The sequence below is a fragment of the Trachemys scripta genome, chromosome 8, assembly GCF_013100865.1.
Source record: "Trachemys scripta elegans isolate TJP31775 chromosome 8, CAS_Tse_1.0, whole genome shotgun sequence".
NCBI lineage: Eukaryota > Metazoa > Chordata > Testudines > Emydidae > Trachemys > Trachemys scripta.
Genome location: NC_048305.1, coordinates 100,832,397 through 100,857,296, shown reverse-complemented (window position 1 = coordinate 100,857,296; position 24,900 = coordinate 100,832,397). Strand labels below are relative to the sequence as shown.

At 40.3% G+C, this 24,900-nt stretch overlaps 1 protein-coding gene across 1 annotated transcript in view; it reads right to left on the bottom strand.

Annotated features, from left to right (window-relative positions):
• The window catches only part of AGBL4 (ATP/GTP binding protein like 4), a 1,407,981-nt gene that overhangs the window by 602,733 nt on the left and 780,348 nt on the right, over nt 1–24,900 (bottom strand). Inside the window, exon 6 of the mRNA XM_034778118.1 lies at nt 20,889–20,928. Within this exon, the coding sequence (XP_034634009.1) occupies nt 20,889–20,928 (40 nt within the window). The remainder of the gene's footprint in view (nt 1–20,888; nt 20,929–24,900) is intronic.

Sequence of the window (24,900 nt, the reverse complement as noted above, 5' to 3'; positions counted from 1 at the left end):
CTCCCCTCTTCTCCTTGAAGTTGAGGCATGCTGGTGAAGTAGTCGGGGGGAGCTTGCACTGTACTGCACCTAGGCCCTGAAATTCTTTATTTATATAGTCTCCTGGTTTCTCAAATCCAGCAACTTTAACCGGCATTGAAATTCACTTTAAGAAGCATTTTCACCAGTTCAAAAGGTTCCATGCAGGGAGTGACCTGTAGGCTGAACAGGTTTGCACCATACTCAGATATTTTCCCAATCTCTATTGTAGTGGCTCTTGTGACAAAGGAGAGAAAAGACTCAGGGTTAATAACACAAAGAGGATTCTTTATTCAGGATGCTGGCCACATGCAGACCCCGTAATTCCCTGGCTGTCTAGTTCCAAGACTGTGGAACACAGTATTAACGCACCACCAGTACTGGCCTGGATTCAGTAATCATGGAATGAATTGCTGGCTATACTACACCTGTTATTTATCCAGACTCATCAAGGCATTGACTTTGCCTCTATTTAACTTATTTCACAAGTGATAAGCAAAAAAAAAAAAAAAAAGTATTTTATAAACGAATCTCGTTGGAAAAGGCAGTGACATTCAGTACCTTAGTTTAATTGTCTTGAATCTGAAAGTGAAATTCTATTACCACCAGCTAAGCCTGGATATGAACTCCTAAAAAATGCTACTATTTGTCAAGTTAGCTGAATGAGAGCACTATCCTTCCAGGGAATTTCAAATCATTCATGCTACAGGAGGTAACTGCCACTACTAATCATGGTTTTGTTTGTAATTTGTTTTATATTTCCTCAAAATGTCACTTTTCTCATCAAGTAAGCCTAGAGGCACTCCAACCTGAACAATATAAAACCATTAAATGCTTTTGCCCTGTTAGTGAGACAGACAAACCTCAAACTATCCCAGATTTATTTTTTTTTAAACAAACCACTTCTGAAAATGGAAAAGTAAAATTCAACTGCATATTCGGTAAGTTAATTTTTCATCAAAGGGAGCATGTTATTGGCCTACAGCTATGGGCTCCCTTATCTGTAATATGTATTTAACTTTTGTCTAAGAGATGTTCTCCAAAGTGGTGGGCCTAAAATGAGATTTTCCAACTCTGTTTTGAAACTTGGGTGTGCACATTATGGTATCCCCAGACGGTGCATATTTCCACACTGCTACAATGAACAAGATAAAGAATTCTGAATTTTATCCATGTCATCACCCTGACCATATCAACAACAAAGTGGTCAAAGAGGGCAGCGTAACAGAAACATTAGATTTGCTGTTCTGGATCAGAATCTCAGTCTATCCTGTTGGATACCCTGTCCTGAGCAGTAGCTGAAAACATTAAGGGACAGCAGAAAAACAATTACCTTGATTCTCCCCCTTTGCATCTGCACTCTCAGAGTATGGATTGTCCCACTTCCATGCAGACACATCAGCGTGACTGTACTTGTGCAGTTACATTACGCTTTCCTCCCTGTGTCGCTCTGTTGCCCATGCATTGTTGGTCAGACACAGAATAAAGCATCATGGCTATTTTACATAGTATAACCGGTCATATAAAAAGGACACTAAAGACCTGTAGTGCCAAGTGTTTAATAGCTCAGCTCCCAGCTCTGTTGCTACTATGGCGAAGATACAATAAAACTTCACATATTGTTCTATAACACTCTTTGATTTATGGCTACCACTCACTGGTTTTTAACTACAGCAATCTTCATGAGAATAACTGTTTTTATTGCAACCACACCCTTTTATAACTCCCCAAAACCCTCCCCTCTTTTGGCTGGTATATAAACAAAAGGTGAATCTCACCAGGAAACTATCTATCCTCTTATACTCTGCCCATCACCATGGTAGTTGAGCACCATTCAGAGGATCATAGTGAAACAAAGCAGGAAACTGTTTACATAATTGAATCTAAACCCAGTCAAGCATTGATTTCATCCCTTCATGTTAAGCAAATTCAGATCAGTTTACCCAGCCCTAGAGAGTTCAGAAGCTCATGCCACATCCAATGCAGTTAATATTGCAGCATTGTGTGTTAAAGTCCAAACCCATGCAGTACAATGGTCCTTTAGCTGTTTCCCTGGGATTCTGGTCATAAGGAGTATGCAGAATCCCTTTTAATAGGTTCCTTCCTATAAACATGTCCCTGTTTGTAACTCACCAAGCTCTTATTTTGCAAGTGTAAGGGGCATGAAAGTACACGTCTGTCTACATGCAGATCTCCAATGATGGCAATAAGGGTTTTAGTGTGACTCTCTATCATGGCACTATATTATTCTTCCTAATTCATAAACTACAGAGGTGAATGCATAGCTCCAAGAAGGGTCAGAGTCAGTCAAACAAAGCTGTTTCAGTTATGCAAAATAGAAGTAATTTATGATAACGGAAAAAAGGAGAGTAATTTTAGCTGTAAACCAGCAGTAAATCACAATATGATGATTAACCTCTGATTAAACAACTACTTACTATTCAATAAACAGAATACATTCTAATAAGGCACAATGGGAGGGCAAAAGACTTTCTGTAAGGCCCTTGATGTTTAGAACATTCTCTTCTTTAACATTAGTTTTGTCCCTTAACATTTCATTTAAGCATTAACATTAATAATGCTAATGCCTAGCACTTACATAGAGCTTTTTAAGGTTGGAAGTTCATTGCAAACATTAATCCTTATCACTCTCATGGGAGGTGGATATTATTATCCCCATTATACAGATAGAGAAACTGAACCACAGAGGATAAAGTAGATACTACCATCTTGACATCTAGTCAATAAAAACAAGCATTAAAAGTAGTCTTCGTTTTTAAACCTGCCTCCAAGTTCCCTTGCCAGTTTTGTGGTTGTATAATATCATATATATTTTTTAAAAAAATGTGTTTCCTTCCCTTGTTACTCTGTGAAGACCCATACAAAACAATACAGGAAATTGATGGATGTCATTGCAGGGTCAGGGACTACCAGACCACACTGAGGAAACAGTGAAATTGAATATACGCAAAGCGCTGTCAAATGCACAGACTAAACAAGCAAAAAGTAGAGAACTTCCTTCTGTAAGATTGAGATACAGTAATGTTAGGTGTGATCTGTAGCTATAGGAGTTAGAAATAAATACAAAGGTGTACTTTTTAAGTTGATGATGTTCCTTTAAGTGATTTTGCCAAGATCATGAAAGGAATCAGGGTCAGAACTCAGGAACATCTAGCTTCCAGTACCATGTTCACCCAGGGGGGTCGCCATGGGTTGGCCTGGGTGGGCCCTGGCCCACCCACTTAGCATCAAGGCCCACCCCCCGAGCACCGGCTCTGCTCCGGCCCCAGTGCTTGCCCTGCTCCACACACCCGCCCTGCGCTCCAACCAGGGAGCGGGGTCCAGAGCTTGCCCCACTTCGCCCGCCGGGTGATCCAGCTGGGGAGTGGGGTCGAGGTGCGGAGGCTTACCCCACTCCACCGGCGCTCCAGCCAGGGAGCAGCATCAGGGCTTGCCCCACTCCCTCTGCCTGCCCAGCGCTCCAGCCTGGGAGCGGGGTCGGGGCGTGGGGGTTGCGGACGGGCAAGCCCCCGCACCCTGACCCCGCTCCCTGGCTAGAGCGTCGGGCAGGAGGAGCAGGGCAAGCCCCCACGTCCCGACCATGCTCCCTGGCCAGCATGTCCATTCTCCCTCCTCCCCCCCAAGGCCGGCTGGAGAGGGTTGGGGGGAAGCGGCCCCTTCCCTCCTATCTCCCCTCCCCCACCCCCTGTCATTGCCCACCCACCCGAAGTCGGGGCCCACCCTGGCTATGCCACTCGTTCACACACGCTCTCTTTCTCTCATAATTAGGGGTGGGCTATATCAAAATGTGGCTTTAAGAAGGCATTCAGTCAAATTCTGGTCAAAATCCTGTTCAGCTTGGGGCAAATCATTTTTAAAACCTTTATTCCCTTCCCTATCAAATTGCTAATGGAGCACCAATCTCTCCCTGCGATACCGGTGTAAGAAACTGGCTTAGCAGCTTCTTTTCCCTTCTACATGATGGCCTCTGTGATTCATGGTTTAGGAAACTCTGCTCCCTTCCCGTTGTTCAAAAGGAAAATTAATTCTTTACATAATAAATCCATAGAAAACGTGAATAACAACTCAATTATTCATAGATTCATAGCGTTTAAGGCCAGAAGGGACCATTTGATCATATAATCCAGCCTCCTGGATATCATAGGCCATTAAATTTCTCCCAGCTACCCCTGTATTGAGCCCAATAATTTGTGTGTGACTAAAGCTTAGCTTGTGTTTGGCAAACGCAGATCTTCCAAAAAGACATCCAGTAACCCACCACTTCCCTTGGCAGTTTGCTCCAATGGCTCATCACCCTCACTGTTAAAAATGTGCTTTATTTCCAATTTGAAATTGTCTGGCTTCAGCTCCAACCCATTGGTTCTTCTTATGCTTTTTTCTGCTAGATTGAAGAGCCTTTTGGTACCCAGTATTTTCTCCCCGTGAAGGTACTTATATGCTATAATCAAGTCACTTCTCACTCTTCTTTCTGATAAACTAAACGGATTGAGCTCTAAATCTCTCACTGTCAGGCATTTCCTCCAGCCCTCAACTCATTTTTGGGGCTCTTTTTTGCCCCCTCTCCAGTTTTTCAACACCCTGCTTAAAATGTAAACCTCAGATACTGTGGTTCCAGCCCTCAACTCATTTTTGGGGCTCTTTTTTGCCCCATCTCCAGTTTTTCAACACCCTGCTTAAAATGTAAACCTGTGATACTGAACACAGTCTCCCAGTATCAGTCTCATTAATTAATATGCAGAGGTGAAATCACCTCTCTATTCTTACTCACCAATCCCTTATTTATACATTCGTATTAGCCCTTTCTGCCACAACATCATACTGGGAGCTCATGTTGAGTTGCTTTTCAACGATGACCCCTAGATCCTTTGCAGATCCCTGCTTTCCAAGATAGAGTCTTCCATTCTGTATGTGTGGCCTGAATTCCTCCTTCCTAGATGTATACTGCTGCATTTTGCCAAATTAAAATTAATTTGGTTTGAATGGACCTAGTTTACCAAGCATTGGCTAAGAGAAAAAAAAGTTGGTTTTTATGTTAGTTTAAAGGGAAAGCAATACCAGGATGTATTCTCTTGAAAGGGTCTGAAAAACTGAAGTTACAAGGCCACATTATGAAGCCATTAGGAAAGTGAACGAATCCGCCCTCAGGTGAAGACATGCAACTCCCCCTTGTTTTCAGTGAGAATGCAAATGCAGAATGCAGCCTTCAGTGCCTGCCCTGGAATGATGCCCTCTCATTGCCTACCTCACGGTGACCAATGTTCCAGTGAATATTACTAAAAATCCCCTGTGCTTTATCTACGGGTGCACTGTAGGGATCGGATTCTTGTTTAGTGAAAACCAATAGGACTTGGGCTCCTAAGTCCCTTGGGTGCTTTTGAAAAATGCTACCCTTAGCAGTTCCCATTTTGTAGGAGTCTAAGATTTCCCAGACACCTCCCTACCCAGTTTGAAAATCCTATTAGAGTAGTCATGACAACACATAGAAATCAGAGGTGTCCATTCCTCAGTGCTTAGGGACTGAGGCTTTGGCTTCAGCCTGGCGCAGCATGGCTCAGGTTACAAGCCCCATACCCTGGGATGAAGGCCTGGGGTTTTGGCTTTGGCCTCCCTGCCTGGGGGAAGAGGTGCCTCGGGTAGGCTCATGCGTCAGTCCCTCCACCTGGGGTCAGGTAATAATTTTTGGTCACAATGCAATGAAATTTGAGAACTCTTGCTCTAGAGTTAGCCAGATATTGATCCGTGGACCACATTAAGCTGTCTAAAGCAACATGATGGTACCATTTAAGGAGTTTTGGAGAAACAGACTGCAGAATTCCAGAGTCATTCTACATTGTTTGCTTTATAAAACTTAAAGTCACACTGATTAGTGCTTAATATTAGGTCTAATTTCTCAACTCCTATGTATACAGCTCTATATATGGCTCTTCAATTGTTGGATTTCATTTAGCTAATAAGGAAATAAACTAAATAAACATTGTGCGAAATCTTAATCCCTATCATCTTCTTTGCTATTCAAAATGCTAAAATCCCTAATAATTAAGCGATAGAGTATGCAAATATTTGAACAAAGATATAATTAAAGCAAATGGGAGGAATTTCTGTTTTCATAGTTGGTCATTTGTGCTAATTGCTGACTTACCTTGGTCATTAGAGTCCCACACATTAAATGACTGCCACAACATGATCGGTGTCAAGGAGCCATTCACTCAAACTACCATATACAAAAACAAACAACAAATTTGCTCCACATATTCAGAAAGGCACATTAGTGCAATAGGATCACTGAAGTTAAAAGTTATCTGCTTCCCCTGGATGAATGCAGTAACCTTTCCTTCCTGCTAGATTTTTACAAAATCTGCTCTTCTTTTTTTTTAAGCCAGCCTTCAAAACCCTCATTTTGAAATGTAACTTTTAAAGCACTTAATATAAAATCAGCCTTTCCATTCACCAGTAACGGTAGCTTCTGATAAATTGGAAGTTACAAGAATGATGTTCTCTCTCCCACTACCCTCGATGATTTAATTATAAAAACCATTTTAGAAGAATCACATTATGTATCAAACACCATGTGGACAGACAGTCTGCAGGCTCTTTTATTCCAGTCACTGGAATGTCTCAACCTTGGTGCTGAGGGACTGTCTTCTCCTGGGATAAAAGGGTAATTTATCATCCACATAATGATGCTTTTTTGTTTTGTTTTGTTTTGTTTTGTTTTTGTTTCAGCCAGCTGCCTCCTTAGGAAGAAGTGGACAGTTGAAGAGGTTAATATAGACCACTGTCTAAATACCTTTTAAGCCTAATTAGCAATTAACATTTAAACCAGGTATGCAAACTGAATTACAACCCAAAAAGTAAATAAGAGTTCTTGATAGATCAAGCAAAAACCAGAATGCGACAACACTTAATCCTTCATCCATGTGTGCAAAAAGGAGTCTATTCTGCGAGGAATAAAAGATGGAAAGGCATCTAGCATCTCTAACTCCTTGATGATAAATACTGGTGCCAATGTGCAAGAGCGAAATGAAGCTATTATATGGAAAGGCTCCGTTTTTACAAAAGGGAATGAATTCCATATTTTATAAAAGAATCTATTGAAAATTATGTCTCTCAGCAGAACTGAGTCAAGTTGGAATCAATGGCAGCAATATTAGGGAGAGGAAAGGAACCCTATTTTTATATTTAATGTATGCAAATGTATGAGAGAGTAAACTAGCTCCAAGGTAGATGAACTCTATGGACCATATTATGTCTCTCATTGTATGTGAGGCTTTGCTGCTATGCAATGGACATAAAAATGGTTGTTGCTCTGTATTTCAGAATAAGCTGTTTTAAAAAACCAATGCATTTAAATAAAGCATGATTTCAGTAACTCCACTAATGCATTTCAACAACACTGTGTTCACTCCTTAAATTCTAATTCACCCCCAACCTCTATTTTCAAACAGTATTACCTTTTCCGTCAAAGCTACAGGCTTCTTTAATCTTGAGACACACACTGCATTTTTAATCCTTCACTCAAACCAGTAGGAGCAGCGGCAGAAGCAGGCAAAGCAAGGATTGCTGCTCTGAGGGGCAGACGGTAAAATGAGATCCAGGCAGGACCGCCTCTCCTGCCCAGCACACCCAAACCCAGAACTGTGCAGGGGAGACCCACTTTACATACTCTGAGGGGCACTTTCCTGCCCCCTCCCCTGCCATGCAGCCTTGAGGAAAAACTGCAGGGAAGTACCAGTCTGAGGCCTGGTCTACACAACAAGCTTTTATCAGCATAGCTATGTCAGCTGTGGGTATGAAAAGAACCGCACGTCTTTTCGACATAGCTAGACCAGCAAAATCTGGAGTGTAGACATAACTATGGAAACAGAAGAGGGCTTCTGTTAGGGTTACCGCCTGGCCAGTATTTGACGGGCCTGGCCGATTTTGGGTTGTTTTTTTTTTTTTTTATAGATTTTCCAGTTGCCAGAAAAATAATTTAATCAGCCAGTTTTTTTACATGGGTCTAAAGATTTGAATTATTATCAAAATACACTGGGATATCTAATGTTTAAAGTTTCCATGTCAAGCTAAAGATGCTGCAGTGTTCCCATGTCCACAGTTTAAGCAATAACAGATTGACACTGTTGAAAATACAGCAGCTGTCTGCCCATCAACCACATACACACCATGCGGGTGTGAGAGAGTTTCAGTCACGCAAGAGTGAGGAGACAGGTGATGTTATCAATCTTATCTATATGTGTTATCTCTCTAGGTACTATATGTAGCTGTTGGGGTGCGGTTGTGGAGTTACCCTGCGGTTGGGGTTTTGGTAGGCTTGCCTTGGGGGAATGGGTGCCAGGTTTTTTGCATTTCAAAGGTGGTAACCCTAGCTTCTGTTGGTGTAGCTAATGTCATTGAGGGAGATTGGTGTTCCTCCACCCACAGAACTCATCCTTCTGTCAGTATACACTGTGTCTACACTAGGGGGATCCGCCATATAGCTATATAAGCGTAGCCGTGTCAGCAGACCCCACGTAGTGTAGACAAGACCAGAAATTCCAGGCAATAGGAGTGGAAACTGCCAAAGTAGAGAACTTTCTCCAGTTTTGATTGGATTTCCTCTGCCCTGTGCATTTTGACTGTTTACTCCAAACCTCTCCCTACTTTTCCCTCAGTCTCTTTACCTCAGATTTGCTGCACACCTGTCCCTCTTTTCCCCAGACCTGTTCTCCTCACCCCTCTCCCTCAACTTTTCTTTCCATTTAGCGGATCCCCTCCTAATCAAATCCATCCTCCAAATTAACTAACATGATACAAAAAGGATGTTTGCTGCCCTCACATTGGTCACTCTGCTTGTGTTCTACCCCTTTCCCCCACCCCGTGCCTGTCTGGACTATTTGGTTTGTAAGTGCTTTGGGACAGGGACTTTCTGGTATTCTGCATTTGCAGAGTGACTGTCACATTGAGACCCCATTCTTGGTTGGTCCTTAGGCACTATTTAATAAACATTATTATTAATAATAATAATTAAAATGCTAGTTTGCGCCAAAGTTTGTAGGCCAGATTAGCCAATACGCTTCAAACGGAAGCAATTATTTTGTTTCCTTACTAGTTTGAACTTGAGAAAACAGACTATTTTTAAAGCTGCACTAGGCAAAACAGCTCTTGCGGGAAGTGAATAATAAATATACCACATGCTATGGTAATGTCCGTGGGGCAAGGTAGGGGGTTGCTATAAAACACAATATTCTAACTTACTACAGATGTTGCAAATAGAATTTACAGCTTTCTCGGCATGCTTATCTCTCCTCATCAGTTTCTGAATACTGAATCACCTTCAAACATGGGCCATTTTGAGGTTTTTATTTATTTATTTATTTATTTTTAAAAAGAAGCTACAATATTTTCTTCCATGCTAGTCTGTAATGTTAAATAGATGCAAGACCTGTATTTACAAATCACATGCAATTGCATTTTGGCACATGGAAATTACATGCAAATGCATTCTAAATGAGTTTGTTTATCATTCTTGAATTCTAATCCAGAGGTCTTACTTTTTAAATTCAGTTTATACTCTGACATGTATACAAATGAGTTTGACTCTGGAAAATAACTTAATAAACTCAGGGTTAGCTATGCAATTAGAGGAGGCATCTGGGAACCATAAAACCTGGAAAACAACATTTACATCTTTTGTACATCCAAAGTTCCATTTTTTTCTCCCTTAAATTCATCATTTAAAAATGTTGCAGCTATTTCTGTGGGAGGACAAATAAGAATTCATTGTACAACCAGTCACCACTCTCTCCAATGAGCAATCCATGGGGTAGGGCTGGAGCAAATGTACAAAACACAAGATTTCATTTAAAAGAAACGCAAAGAAAATGAAAAATAACTGAATTAACATTGATCATGACTTTTCAACAACATTTCTTATTATTACAACCTGGCAAACCCTCCTGTGGGCAGTAAAGCTTTCTCATGTATTATTAGCCCTCTGCAGAAAGCTATGAAAAGACACAAATCTGTTTTCTCAAAGGACAGAAGGGCATTTAGTTATAAGAGAACGTAGGGCCACATTCCACTGTTGGGTTAAAGGTGAAGAAAACAGAACTATAACACACAAGTTTAAGAGATTAACACACCAGCAGTTTGTTCTTGAGCACCACAATACTGATTATTAGTCACCTGGATTCTGGTTGTGATGCTTTTTAGGGGGACTGTATCATATATAGTAGTATTATTTTATAACATCCAAATTTCCACTATGTGAGAATACACACACACAAATGTCCCTGCCCTAAAAAGTGTAGACTAAATTTTAGAGGTGACACCAAAGTGTCAATGAACACACTACCAGACCCTAAATAAAATATACTAGAGCATAACAAAGAGTAGGGAAGGAAGGGGGTGAGGAAGGATGAGGGGCTCACCCATACGATCATGTGCTTACTCACTATAGGTGTGTGCACATGGGTGGTGAGCATGTTACATTTTTGGTGAGGTTTACCGGTTTGTTTTTGTAAAGTTTTGTTTTTAAGGTTTCAGATACTGTGGGTCTAATCCTCGTCCCCAAAGCAGATTTAAAACTGGCCTAATTGACCAGATGAGAATTCTTCTTGAACGACCACTATGCCATCTTCTCACACAGCTCTCAGCATTAGGGGGTTTGGGAAGAGGTAGTAAAGACATGAGGGTAGCCTGGGGGAGCTGCTGCAGCCAAGCATAATTTAGAGCAGCCTTCCCCTCCCCCGACCTTGCTACTCTGTCAACATTGACCATCCGGACACCCTGTCTGCGTTCTTTTCCCACTCTGCCATCCCATGCTCCCAGACCTGGTTTACAAAGTCACCATTCTCTCCTCAGTCAGATCCCCCCTAAAAATGCACGTGTTAATTGATGCCTTCAAGTGAGTTCAAAACAATAAAGTCTCTAAGTTATCCCCTCCAGTGCCCTTCTCTGACTGCTTGTTTCAGCACCAAATGTTCTGAGTGCCAAAGATGAATTCACTGGTGATTTGATCTTTTCAGGAACCAAATCTGATAAAATACAAATTCTTTGCACAGTGATAGCCCCCACTCCCACTGGGAAACTTTAAAACCCTTTTGCCAGTCTCTAACAGTTAGTGTTTGTCTTCTTCCCTGCTATATCTTTGGGGAGGTCAGCTTGGCTGGGGATTGAGAGGAGATGGTTTTGCAGAAATAAAAAAATTAATTAACTAGTTTTGAAATTTTCCTTCTATGTTGTCTATTATTGCTTGTGTTGTCCATTTAAATGGTAAACTCTCCAGGATAAGGATGGTGTCATAGTATGCACTTGTACACCGCCTAGCACAATACCCCCTCCCTCCGGCAGTGGAATGGGACCTCTGGGTGCTATCGTAATATAAAAATTATATAATAATCCTATCTTCTCTGTGTTTGTCTTTTGGTTCGTAAGCTGTTTGAGGCAGGGACTCTCATTTTCACTGACTCTTGTTCAGATCAGATGACAGATAAGGATTATAAAAGAACCCCACACTTCTAAGTGACCGAGATTGTGTTCCCATGGAAATGCCCTTACTAATTAAAAAATAAACAACCGGGGACAGAGCTTTCCATTCGCCTTTACAATATATATATAGAACCAAGAAGGGTTTCTACAAAGATTGTTTTCCATGAGATATCAACCTGTTCATAAAGAAAAGGAGCGCAATATGACTCACCAAAAATTACTGTGTGAAAACATATTCAATATAAAAAGCTTTGTCACCTGGGATACTTGTTACTTCTAAGAGCTCTGATCAAAGATAAAAGCCAAGACAACTTCTTGTAATCAATTATGCACTGCTAATCCATGGTGTATGTGTAACTGATAAAAATAAAATGATGTATGTAACATGGATTTACACGCAGAAATGAAATATGGACATGGGTGTAATGCTAAACATTGGACTGATATCCTAAATATACAGTAATCTCTTGACTTAGACAGTCCCTGGCTATGCATTAGCTCCTTGGTACAATTACAGCACCCCTCAGTCTGTTCTAACTTTTGCCTGGGGAGTAACCTGGCACACAACTGGCCAAGGATCATGACATGCTTACGGTTGTGCTATGGACTCCTTGGCTGCAGCTAATGAACTGGCCAGAGTTTCATTTTTTCATGTGCAGAAACCACTGGGGAGTATTTACCAATGAACTAACTAAATAAAAAACCTTTTCCACAATGTTCACTGCACACACACACAAACCCCCCTCATAACCTACAAATCTGACTTGTCTTAAAGGAGAGACTAAAAGAGGCACCCTAAGTTTACACATTCTCCATGCAGAGCTGATGTTTAACCCAATTTTTTCCATCTGAGGTTCTCTTGTATGTACCAAGAAAACAAGTTATGAAGATCATTATACACTAGCCACCAAATTCATGAGAGAAGGGCAAGATTCCGATTTCTGGCATAGGTGAAACAAAAACAAATCAAGTATCAAACTTTCAGATCTCTCTGTCTTTGTTCACATTTTTTGGGGACAATGAAATCAAGCACCACATACCACAATATTGTTCCCTTTGTCACCTGGTTGTCTCTGAAATATGCAACTTTAATATATTTCTAACACCAGAATTAATTTCCTTATTGTTCTAGATTACATCCTTTGGCCACAGGTCCTATACATTTTGCTTAGATGAGTCCCAAAGAGTTCGCAGCACCATAATGAACAGATCAATTATTGTTCAGAAAAGAAGATACTGTCTCTTTAAAGGTTATTTGAAGGTTGATTGCTATCTTATTGCTTATCTCCAGCAAATCTATTCAGCCTTATGAATGAATTTGACCTTTTTATAGTTACTGGGGAAAAATAACAGAACAAAAGTTAATTTAGAACTCCATAATACAACACTTTTTCCCAGAGAAATGAAAGGGCATTCAAATCGATACCTGCACAATAACAGTCTGATGAATGTTTGCACCCAATTTTCTCATTTTGCTAACTTGAGATTGGGAATTTTGAATAGTTTTCAGAGACCATATTCTTTATGTGCTGTGAAGTATGTGGTATTGTGTCCAAACAATGCTAGAGGATAATCATTATAGGAGTATCAGTGGGCCTGAAAAGGTCAGTTAGTTAGAAATGTCAGCTTTCAATGCAACTGTACTGGACCTTCGTACACAAGGATCCAATTAAAGGGACATGCCAAGGTGCATGGAAACATCACGGTGACCCAGAATAATAATAAGGCATTGTGAAAAAGCTTGATGTTTTTCTTCAAAAATAATGGAGTTAGCCTTCAAAATGCCCTCTCTGTGGTCTTATTTAATCTTGATGAAACGCCACTTATCCTATAGATATACAAAAGAGTCAGGTTTCTTATGCAAGAAATAAAACCAACAACAAAAACAGATTTACCAAAGCTAAATATTTAGCAAACAAACACAAAAAAAAATCTCATTTTGTTATTTAATCTAAAATTATCTGTCATTTCAATTGGAAACAAGATTTTACATGTTGGTAATTTGGGGTTTATATAGATATATATGTATATCAATAGATACACAGGAAAGTGATTATAAGGGTAAATTCACCTCTCTCAGAACAAGGCCAAAGTGAGTGGGTTGTTGTGTGCGGGACGGAGATGATGGAAAGTGACCCCAACCCACAGGCAGAATGTGACACTTCTGCAGCCACCAAGCCAGCATGTAGGTATGGATATGGGTTGGGTGAGGGTTAGGGGTTATGAAGCCCCTGAGCCTCAGAAGTATGTATGGCTAGAATGTGGGTATGCAGCAATGTCACTCTTCTTTGCTACACCTTTGTCTTTTGTAAATGAGAAATTCTTACTTTTGAGCATATATTCCATCCCTAATCCTCATTGTATAAAAAGCCACGGTGCCTGATTGGCTCTTGGAGAGCCAGAACCCTGCTGCTGGGAAGGGGCAGGGAGGAAGCCAATGTTTCCTTATCACTTTTTGCTATCACAACATGTCTCTAAAACTCCATTAAGATTAGAACAAACTCCTTCCTAATTCTTTAGCACTCAGATGTGATTGATCATTTTGTAACTGGCTGCTGTTTGTAACTGGCTCCAATTCCTTTATTTGATGTGTAAGCAATATCAATTTATTTAGAGTAATATCAAACCGAACCTTTGGAGTCTGTTCTCCCATTTGCCCTTAACATTTTCAGGATCCATTTTAAACCTTTGTGGGAGCAAAGGTGATTAAACTAGGGTGACCAGATAGCACGTGTGAAAAATTGGGACGGGGGTGGGAGAGTAATAGGAGCCTATATAAGAAAAAGACCCAAATATCGGGACTGTCCCTATAAAATCGGGACATCTGGTCACCCTAGGTTAAACCCATAACATCTTAGAAATGTAACACGAGGAATAGCTTAGCTCCCAGACCTCATTGAGTGTTCCTTTTAGATGAATCAGTTATTATTAGAAAGACTGAAAGGGTTTTTTCCCCCCTAAAACGAAACAGCATATGAAGCTTTCACCAACACAAACATGAACCATAATTATGTTAGGCTGCTTGAAAACTCAGCCAGTATCCCTTGACATGTACTTTGATCAAAATCAATGTTGTATTAATTAGCATGGACTATCAAGAATAGTTAGTGCATGAGTTTTAACAGTGAACAACGTTCTGTCACATTTTATTACCCTGTATCATTTTTACTAATAGGTGTATTATAGCTTCATGACTTCATATTATTTTCATGCTTCAATTAGAAAGAAGTAGATTGTCAGAATATTCAGGAAGGTAATGGAAATGTCTTGCAGGGGGCGTTCAGTAGTTGAGCTTATTCTTAAGTAACTTTCAAAAGCATATTTTAAAGCTTTTCTTCTCTTCATCTAATTTTACTAGGGAGTCTCATAAGCAATGGTGTGTGGAAATGCAACACTTAATCAGCTAAAAAGTACAGTAAATCCCACATATCACTTTGTTCATGGAAGGAAAGTAGAAATATATTTTTCTCACCAGAGGAAATTAATTAGGCAACAGTCCTATATCTATGATTTAAAGTGGTAAAATATGTATGGAGGAAACTAAAGCCACCTCACAAGAATTCAGTGTATCACAAATTAATGAAATTGAGACATTTTTAAAGCATAGCACAGGAGATATTACAGGGGAAGGAATATTTTAAATGATAGGGTTTAGCTCCATAAAGTTCAGTCTGGTAAATATTTTTTAAAATCAAGCCTTCTTTCTTTCCTACAAGTACAATACTTTATTAGTAAGGACATGCTCAGAAACCACTACAGTTTTAGGATCAAATCCCATAGCCCTTAACTAAGAATTTATAAATTTTTTTACTCTGGTATAGGGTGCAAACTCCTAAAGTGCTCTGTGAAAAATCTAAGTAAATCATGGCTAATGAACTAAGGATTTAGCTCTTATTTTATTTTTCTCTTAAAATGGAAATGAAAGAGACTTAAAACATTCTATATTCGATGTTGCAGACAAGCTGGGCACTGGGGGACATTCAATTACCCCATGTTTTCTAAATGTATTCAATTTACTGCTGCCAAATGGAGTGAGTTTTATATACATCTGGGAAACGTACACCTCCAGTGCTGATGAATGTCTCCTGACAGTGCACTGATTTCAAGAAAAGTTTATTTTAAATTTGCAATAGAGAGGGTGGTAGGAAAGGATCAAGCCCCGAAGAAGGCTGAATCAAAGAGAATTTCAAAGGAGTATTTGTAATGGAGGTTCCTGGGCAATCTAACATCTTAGCCAATTTTAAAGCCAGTGGGTTCAATCACACTTCCGTTTACACTATCAATAATTTAACAAAAATGCAGTGGGAGTTGAACTCACCTTCCTGAATGATACTGTAACATAGTGAGTATTCACAAAACCACAAACAGCCAGCTAGAAACGAAGGGCAGATCCTTCAGCTGGTGTAAATCAGTTTATCTTCATTGTGAAGCTAAACTAATTTATGCCAGCAGAAGCACCGGCCCTAAAGTTTGAGTCTACTAAAAATTGTTCAGGGACTGCTTCCGATGAAATTCAGAAGTAAAGCTAAGTAAATTTAAAGGAAATAAATATACGTTGGTAAAACTTCACATCCTTAAGCCCCTCCTCTCACCAAAGTTTATGTTACTTCAACTTGGACCCACTCTAGACACACACCCATTTATGAATGCTTAACTTCTTTCCCCTCCCCACTTTACATGTCATGTCTGAATTTGACTCACTGAATTGCATGGAGTTTTACAGAGTCTAAGATGGTGTAACTCACATGCCAAGGGGCAGAAGAAAGGAGTGTAGTAACATTTACTAATTTAACTTACTCTTTCTTTGAGCTACTCGACATATAAGGAAGTGCAACTTAAACTCCTTTAAATACTGATAAGTGAGTGTCAGTCACATCAAGGAGATCTGGCACCCAATGAAGCCTACACCACCTGTTGAACAGCTTCTTCTGCTTTTCAACATCCCGTGGAACATTTCCTGAGCCATTTCCATAGGGACTTTGAAATGGGGTCCGCAGTCATATACACACGTCTCATACAATATTTAATTTCTGTACATGTACAGTACCAATTTTTCAATCCCAACATTTCCTCCATCACTACTTTTCCAGAATACACTCAATCCATGTTAGGGACAAATGAGTATTCGTTCTGACTTACAAAGCTACTTTTAAATCAAAACTAAGGTTTTCATCACTACTAGAGCCTTCAAAAAAGACTTAGTCTGCAGAACAGTTTCTCTGTCATAGCCAGGAAAGTCACAGGAGATGGTTGGTCTGTGAAGGGCTCAGCTATATTGTTTCACCACACCTGCTTGTCCTAGTAAACAGCAGCACTATACACTTTGCTTATTGTGTGCAGGCCATCTGGAGCAATGTGAATGCAAGACAGACAATGTCTGGGCAGCACCACAATGTGGGTTCAAAATAACTTCTGATTAAGGTGATACTAACAATAAAAGATGGTCAACACTTAAGACAACACTTAAGCTCTGTTGAATCATTTTACAACAGGGACCTTTTTGAATGGTACATCTGTCATGACATAACATTAAGATTCCTGTGACAGCTCTTGAATTATTATCTGAATTTTTAGTCACTGAGGTCTTGAGAACCCATTTGTAACTCACATGCCAAGGGGCAAAAGAAAGGAGTGTAGCAATAACATTTACTAATTTCACTTACTCTTTCTTCTAGTTCCAACATGAAGGAAGTGCAGTTTAAATTCCCTTAAATACTGGTAAGTGAGTATTAATGACATGATGTTATCTTTCAACCATGCCCATTAATAGCCTTCTCTACTCTAGGATAACTATCCGTTGTTGACATTTGTTGCCACCAGTGGGTGCAGTTGATCCAACTCTGAATATGGTTTGATTGCAAGTGCAGACCAGAATGAAAGTGTTCAGTATCATTTCAAAATATGCTTACTGCCAGGAGGCACCATTCCCCAAGTGGGAATGCACAGAGGGTCTTGAAGAAAAAATAGTTACAGCCAGCAGGGTTCTTCAACACCTCAGTGACTAAAAACTCAGATAACAGGTGTGTGTGTGTGTGTGTGTGTGTGTGTGTGTAAGAAAGAGAGAGAGAGAGAGAGAATGTTACCTCATGTTGTATGCAGTGTTGTTGTAGCCATGTCGGTCCCAGGATATTAGAAGGATACGGCAGCTGAGGTAAGACCTTTTAGTGGACCAATTTCTGTTGGTGAGAGACACAAACTTTCCAGAGAGCGCGTCTTCAGATCTGAGAAATGTACTCAGGATGTCACAGCTAAATATAAGGTGGAACAGATTACAAAGCGATCACTCTGTATCTGACCTCTCAGTCCTCATCCTCAAAGGAAACCTGCACAACACTTCCAAAAGACGAGCCATAATTCATAACTTTGCTAGTTACTAAGAATCGTGGACTGAATAGAGATACTGGATTTATGGCTTATTACAACAATCTATAACCCAATTAAGTTGTCCCCCCCACCCCCAGCTTTTTTTCTCCCTTTCCCCCCTATGGCTGGAGAGGTGTTAATGGGCTACTTCACCTTGAATGATTCCTTGAAATATGTGTTAACTACTGATACTAAACAATCTGTTCCACCCTGTATTTAGCTATGACATTCTGAGTACATGTCGACTTGAAGAACAGCTCTCTGTAGCTCAAAAGCTTCTCTCTCACCAACAGAAGTTGGTCCAATAAAAGATATTACCTCACCTACCCTGTCTCTCTAATGTTATCTTATGACAGGTGTGCAGTTTACAAAGGCCACCAGGGTTTCTGAAATGGTACTGAATTCACTTTGTTCTGCTTTATACTTGTAGTTAGACCATGCCAAAAATGCACCACAGCTGACTGATATTGTCAAGCTATAGGGGATTTTCCTATTGTAGACAAGACTAGCTGAGTGACATCCACTGTACAGGAGGCTGCCTGCCTCTACACAGGATGGAAAACTTAAAGAATTTCCAGAGAAATGACAGTTGAAAACAAACTGTTCGCCCTTAATTCAGATCATCCAAAGTACTCAGTCATAAGCTGTATCATGTCTCTGTAAAAACAGTCCATTGCTAACAAATCATAAAGACAGTCCTCCAAAATGAAAATATAAAAAAGTAACAATATCTAAAGATAAATAATTCCCAAGGCTAAGCTTTTGAAACCTGTATGACCTGAAGTCAGACTCCTAAATCTATATTTAGGTTGGGATTTTTCAAAGCATCCTAAAAAGAGCTGAATGCCTAACTCCCTTAAACTCTTTAGAAAATCCAAATTTTAGACTCCTAAATAAGTTTGGCCTGAGGATGCTCAGCCCTTTTGATAATGAGTTCAAACTTATTTAGCAGCCAAACTCTAGGCTACATGTATCTTGGCCCAATTTTTTTTTAATACTTTATCAAATCAATGATTATGGATTTCTGGCTATCAACACACAAAAATACAAAAAATGCACATCCTGAAAAATGTCTGGCAAGGAAGTCTTTTTTTTTTGGAACACAGCATGTCTACCTACATAATCAGTGGAAACTCTTAGGGCACGTCTTCACTACCCGCCGAATTGGTGGGTAGCAATCGATCTATTGGGGATTGACTTATCGCATCTAGACATGATAAAATCGATCCCCGATGGCTCTGCCGTCAACTCCGGAAATCCACCACGGCAAGAGACGGAAGCAGAGTCGACGGCGGCGCGGCAGCGGTCGACTCGCCGCCGTCCTCACAGCCAGGTAAGTCGACCTAAAATACGCAACTTCAGCTACGCTATTCACGTAGGTGAAGTTGCGTATCTTAGGCCCCCCCCCCCCCCCCCCCCCCCGTAGTGTAGACATAGCCTTAGTATGTGCCTATGCTGATCCTTCTAACTAATTGGTATGTTGCTGTGCAAAACTGAAAGATCTGAAGTGCTAGATACTTACTGTAATCACATCTATGCACAAACTCAACTTAATCAACTCTTTTATTGCTCCAGTGAACATTGCATCAGTCATCACAGTAAAGAAGGTATCATAAATACAAGTTAAACAAATGTCTCTCCCTTAAGTGATTTTTCCCCCCAACCTTCCTTTTCTCCTATAAAAAAGGCTGTGGACTTCTGTAACTTTATCCAAGATCTGAGTGTTTATTCTGATTATGACCTTCAGGGATTTTTTTTTTCTTTTCTTTTTTTCTTTAGAAACAGGGGACATTGAAGATACAAAATACGGAAAAATGTGTCATATTTGCCCTTGAATTTGTAGTCAGAGTGGTGACAATGGCTCTTTCTCACTGTATTGTTGCTTTTATCAGCAAGTGCCCTAAGCATATATTAACATAATTGCAAACTGTATGAAAAACGAACATGCAAAAATGTGATGCAATTGCCAGTAGCCTCAAACATCTGTCCCAACAAAGTGTTTCTTCTCCTTTTTTTAATGATTACTATTTGAACAAGGTTAGTGAAGGAGAAGTCATGTCACAGATATCTACATTTACAATGTTGGAACAATTATTGATGCAAAATTGTTATCCAAGCAAAATGTGTCGCACTTTGCCCACTGTCCCATAACACCTGCTCACTTTGCTAACACATTCCCCGTTAAAGCCAGACAAAAAGATAAAGATGCATTTAGAGCTGAGGGACAGAAAAATACTGGTTACCAAAGCTAGGACCAACTCTCTGTGGTGTTTCTCTGTTGCTGGTGGACAGTAGACCTCTAAGAGAGCTAATGAAAAGAAATTGAGCAGTCTTACTGAAGAAACTGAACAAGAGCTTAGATCAAAGAGAAATCTCATTCATCTGGCCTGCATTTCAATCCCAACAGTGATACCTTTGAAAAACACCATGCCAGAGATATGAAACTACTTTCCTGACTAGTGACCAGAAATTCAACCTATAACACATTTGGGGGATTTTCCTTTGCAGACAAATAACAAAAGTCATTATTGAGAAGACTGTTTCGAAAGTGTTTTATTTTTACCTAGATTTTTCTGAACTCATTTACTTTAAGGTTCTTCAGAATTAACCTGCAAATTCTCCCTCCAACAGTGCACGCTGAAAGCCACTGACTCTGTACACCCCTGAAATGTATTTAGTATTGAAGAGAGAAAAACTTACATTTCTGTGATACTTAAACATACATTGTGAATTCTAGGGCATCTACCCTGCAGACATACCACTAACTGTAACCCCAGGAGGCTTAAAAAAATATCAGCACTCAAATTCATAGAGTAAAGGTCTGAAGAGGCAGCTCTGTGAACGGATAACTACCCGGGGCTTTGCCAAGCACAATATAGCTGTCACTTGTTATTATGTTAAAGATTTTCTGGGGAACAGTGTTTTTCATTTTGCATGCCAGAGACGGGGGAAAAAAACACATTTAGACAACCGTCTCTTTAAGAAAAGATAAAAGCCGAGCCTCGTAGCTTACTCACCAGGGTTGGTTATAGTCAGCAGGTCAAGTTGCCGTTCTTGCTGAAAAGCAAATTAGAAAAAGAATTGTTAAAGGGGGACTAATTTCAGTGGGTCATCTTAGACATGCAAAGAAAGGGTTCTGACATTTACACTGGAATAAATTACAAGTTACACAGCTCAGAGCAACTATTTTGGATGGCAGCCATATGTACCTTCCGACAAAGGAAAGAAATCTAGTCAGTCCCTTCAGGGCAGGTTTATTTACATTTCTGAATTGGGTTTTTGGATAAAAGTGCAAAGGTGTGTGTCCATGTGTATTTTTCACTAGCTGCTTCAAATGTAAGGGATCGTTGACTTCTTAGAAAAGGAGGAAGGCACTAAGGTGCTACTCTACGATTCTCTTCTTGATTAAGTCACTGCCTCAGTTTGGACTCGGGAAAACAAATAATTATATTCCCTTGGGAGGAGATTTTTCAAAGACACCTAAAGGGGTATGAATGACTAATTCACATTCATTTTAATGGGACTTTGGCACTCACACCACCTTATCTGGCTTTGAATATCCGAGTCTCAGTTTCTATATTTGTAAAGTGGGCATGACTGTTTTTTTCATAGGCGTGTTGAGCTTTAATTGTTTGAACACTGCTCTGGGAGCCTTGGATGAATGGTGAAATTAAAGTGTAAAATAATATTGTTAGTAGTATAATAAATTAGAAATTGATGAAAGGAAATACTTTTTCACATAGTGCACTATTAGCCAGTGGACGTCATTGTCTCAATATTTCACTGAGTCCAAAAGCTTAGCAGTATTCAAAACAAGATTAGACATTTATATGGATAACAAGACTACCTTTTGATACGGTCTCCCACAGTATTCTTGCCGGTAAGTTAAAGAAGTATGGGCTGGATGAATGGACTATAAGGGGGATAGAGAGCTGGCTAGATCGTTGGGCTCAATGGGTAGTTATCAATGGCTCCATGTCTAGTTGGCAGCCAGTATCAAGCAGAGTGCCCCAAGGGTCGGTCCTGGGGCCGGTTTTGTTCAATATCTTCATTAATGATCTGGAGGATGGCGTGGATTGCACCCTCAGCATGTTTGCAGATGACACTAAACTGGGAGGAGTGGTAGGTACGCAGGAGGGTAGGGATAGGATACAGAGGGATAAATTAGAGGATTGGTCCAAAAGAAATCTGATGAGGTTCAACAAGGACAAGTGTAGAGTCCTGCACTTAGAAAGGAAGAATCCCATGCACTGCTACAAACTAGGGACCGAGTGGCTAGGAAGCAGTTCTTCAGAAAAGGACCTAGGGGTTACAGTGGATGAGAAGCTGGATATGAGTCAACAGTGTGCCCTTGTTTCCAAGAAGGCTAACAGCATTTTGGGCTGTATAAGTAGGAGCATTGCCAGCAGATCGATGTACGTGATCATTCTCCTCTATTTGGCATTGGTGAGGCCTCATCTGGAGTACTGTGTCCAGTTTTGGGCCCCACACTACAAGAAGGATGTGGAAAAATTGGAAAGAGTCCAGCAGAGGGCAACAAAAATGATTAGGGGGCTGGAGCACATGACTTATGAGGAGAGGCTGAGGGAACTGGGATTGTTTAGTCTGCAGAAGAGAAGACTGAGGGGGGATTTGATAGCTGCTTTTGACTACCTAAAAGGAGGTTCCAAAGAGGATGGATCTAGACTGTTCTCAGTGGTACCAGATGATAGAACAAGGAGTAATGGTCTCAAGTTACAGTGGGGGAAGTTTAGGTTGGATATTAGGAAAAACTTTTTCACTAGGAGGGTGGTGAAGCACTGAAATGGGTTACCTAGGGAGGTGATGGAATCTCCTTCCTTAGAGGTTTTTAAGGTCAGGCTTGACAAAGCCCTGGCTGGGATGATTTAGTTGGGGATTGGTCCTGCTTTGAGCAGGGGGTTGAACTAGATGACCTCCTGAGGTCCCTTCCAACTCTGATATTCTATGATTCTACCCTGAGTTAACAGTAAATATTAGAAAAAGAAACAAGGGTTTTGGCAGAGATATAAGCTCTCATGAGTCGAGGCATAAACCAACCTCTAACTAGTGAGGTTTAGGAATAATCTATCCCTGGAGGCAGATTATCCCTTCACTGCTTATGACGGGTTTCTCTGTCTGCCTCTGAAACAGGTTTTAGTGGCAGTGACAGGATACTAGCCTGGATAGACCACCAGTGCGATCTATTACGGAAATTCCTATGTTCCTATGATATTATCCTTTTCAGCTTCTGCATAACCCAAGTTTCTACTGCATAGGGCTTTCCATCTCCATGGTGGCTAGGCAAGTTTACACTTTCCTTCTCACAAGTGGATCTTATAATTGTCTATTTCAGGGGTAGGCAACCTATGGCACACGTGCCAAAGGCGGCACGCGAGCTGATTTTCAGTGGCACTCACTTTGCACGGGTACTGGCCATCAGTCCAGGGGGGCTCTGCATTTTAATTTAATTTTAAATGAAGCTTCTTAAACATTTTAAAAACCTTATTTACTTTACATAAAACAATAGTTTAGTTATATATTATAAACTTATAGAAAGAGACCATCTAAAAACGTTAAAATGTATAACCGGCATGCGAAACCTTAAATTAGAGTGAATAAATGAAGACTTGGCACACCGCTTCTGAAAGGTTGCTGACCCCTGGTCTATTTTTTCCTTGCACGTTCTAATAGTTATTATTCCTCTAAAACTCTCTATGGCCAACACTGGTGTGTCTAGCTGGCATCACAATATATACTGTCCAGTTTAATTTCTCTCTCCTAATCTGCTCAATAATGTCTGTGTTACTTTCATTTATTGTCAGGCCTATGGATCCTTTTCTAATCTAATTCACATCATTACACACTCTCTATTCTTCTGGTGACAGGTGAAAGTCCTTGAGGAGGAAACTATGTGTCAGTGATCCCACAGTGGATATTTTTCTCTAGAAAGTCTTACTGATTAAAGACCTTCCCCTTCAGAGTGCCAAAAATTGCAGTCTCTATGCTTACAAAACACTGCTGACTGAAGTTAATGGGCACAATTCATCACTGCTGTTCTCCTGTGCAGCTTCACTGAACTTCCTTGAGTCGTATGCCCATTTATACCAATGGACACCTGGGTGCATTGGATGCTTTGTCTGTTTAGGACTCTGGGATCGAGTCCACAGGTGGCATGGGTGTCAGGCAGTAGCATCAGAACTGTAATCTTCTGTAGCATTCTCTTTATGTTGTGTGTTTATGGCCTACTTATGTGTTTTAACTCTTTTGTATAGTGTAAAAGCTGTTGTTGGGTACAGTTTCACTTGTATTCCAAGTACTGACAATTCTGAATCTACATTCCCATGTATGCATGAGAAATATGACTTATCTTGCTCACTTTATTATAAACACCAAGGACCAGATTGTGCCCAATCCTTAAACTGATGTGCCAGGATAGTGGTGGGAGGAACCTTTCCCTGACTTATGTGACCTCCCTAAATCCCAGGCACAGTTGTACACTACTCTCCAGGGACTACAGGGTCTGCATTCGCCATATCTTTTGTGGGCATAAAGGAAGCATCATAGTAAAGCTACTGTATCTGAAGGTGTGTAGCAATGGGTTCACTCCTCCCATGCAAGGCTCTGCCTAAATGGCTCAATCGATCCATAAGTGTATACGAAGAAAGTACTCTGATTGTGAGTTATACTTGATATAGATCATGGGCCTAAACCCTGAGGTGTATTTCTATGAAGCTACGATTTGCCAATAGCAAATTGTTTTAGCAGCCACATGGCCAACAGCATTGCTTATGCTTGTTTAATGCAATTTGAACTCAAAATGTATAGTAAATAGCCAAGTTAGAAAAGGAACGGTCAGCCGTATACAAAAATGACGGGAAAAAGGCAAATATGGTGCCCATCTATAAAAAGGGAAATATGGACAACCTGGGGAATTACAGACCAGCCAGCTTAATTTCTGTACCCAGAAAGATAATGGAGCAAATAATTAAGCAATCAATATGCAAACACCTAGAAGATAATAAGGTGATA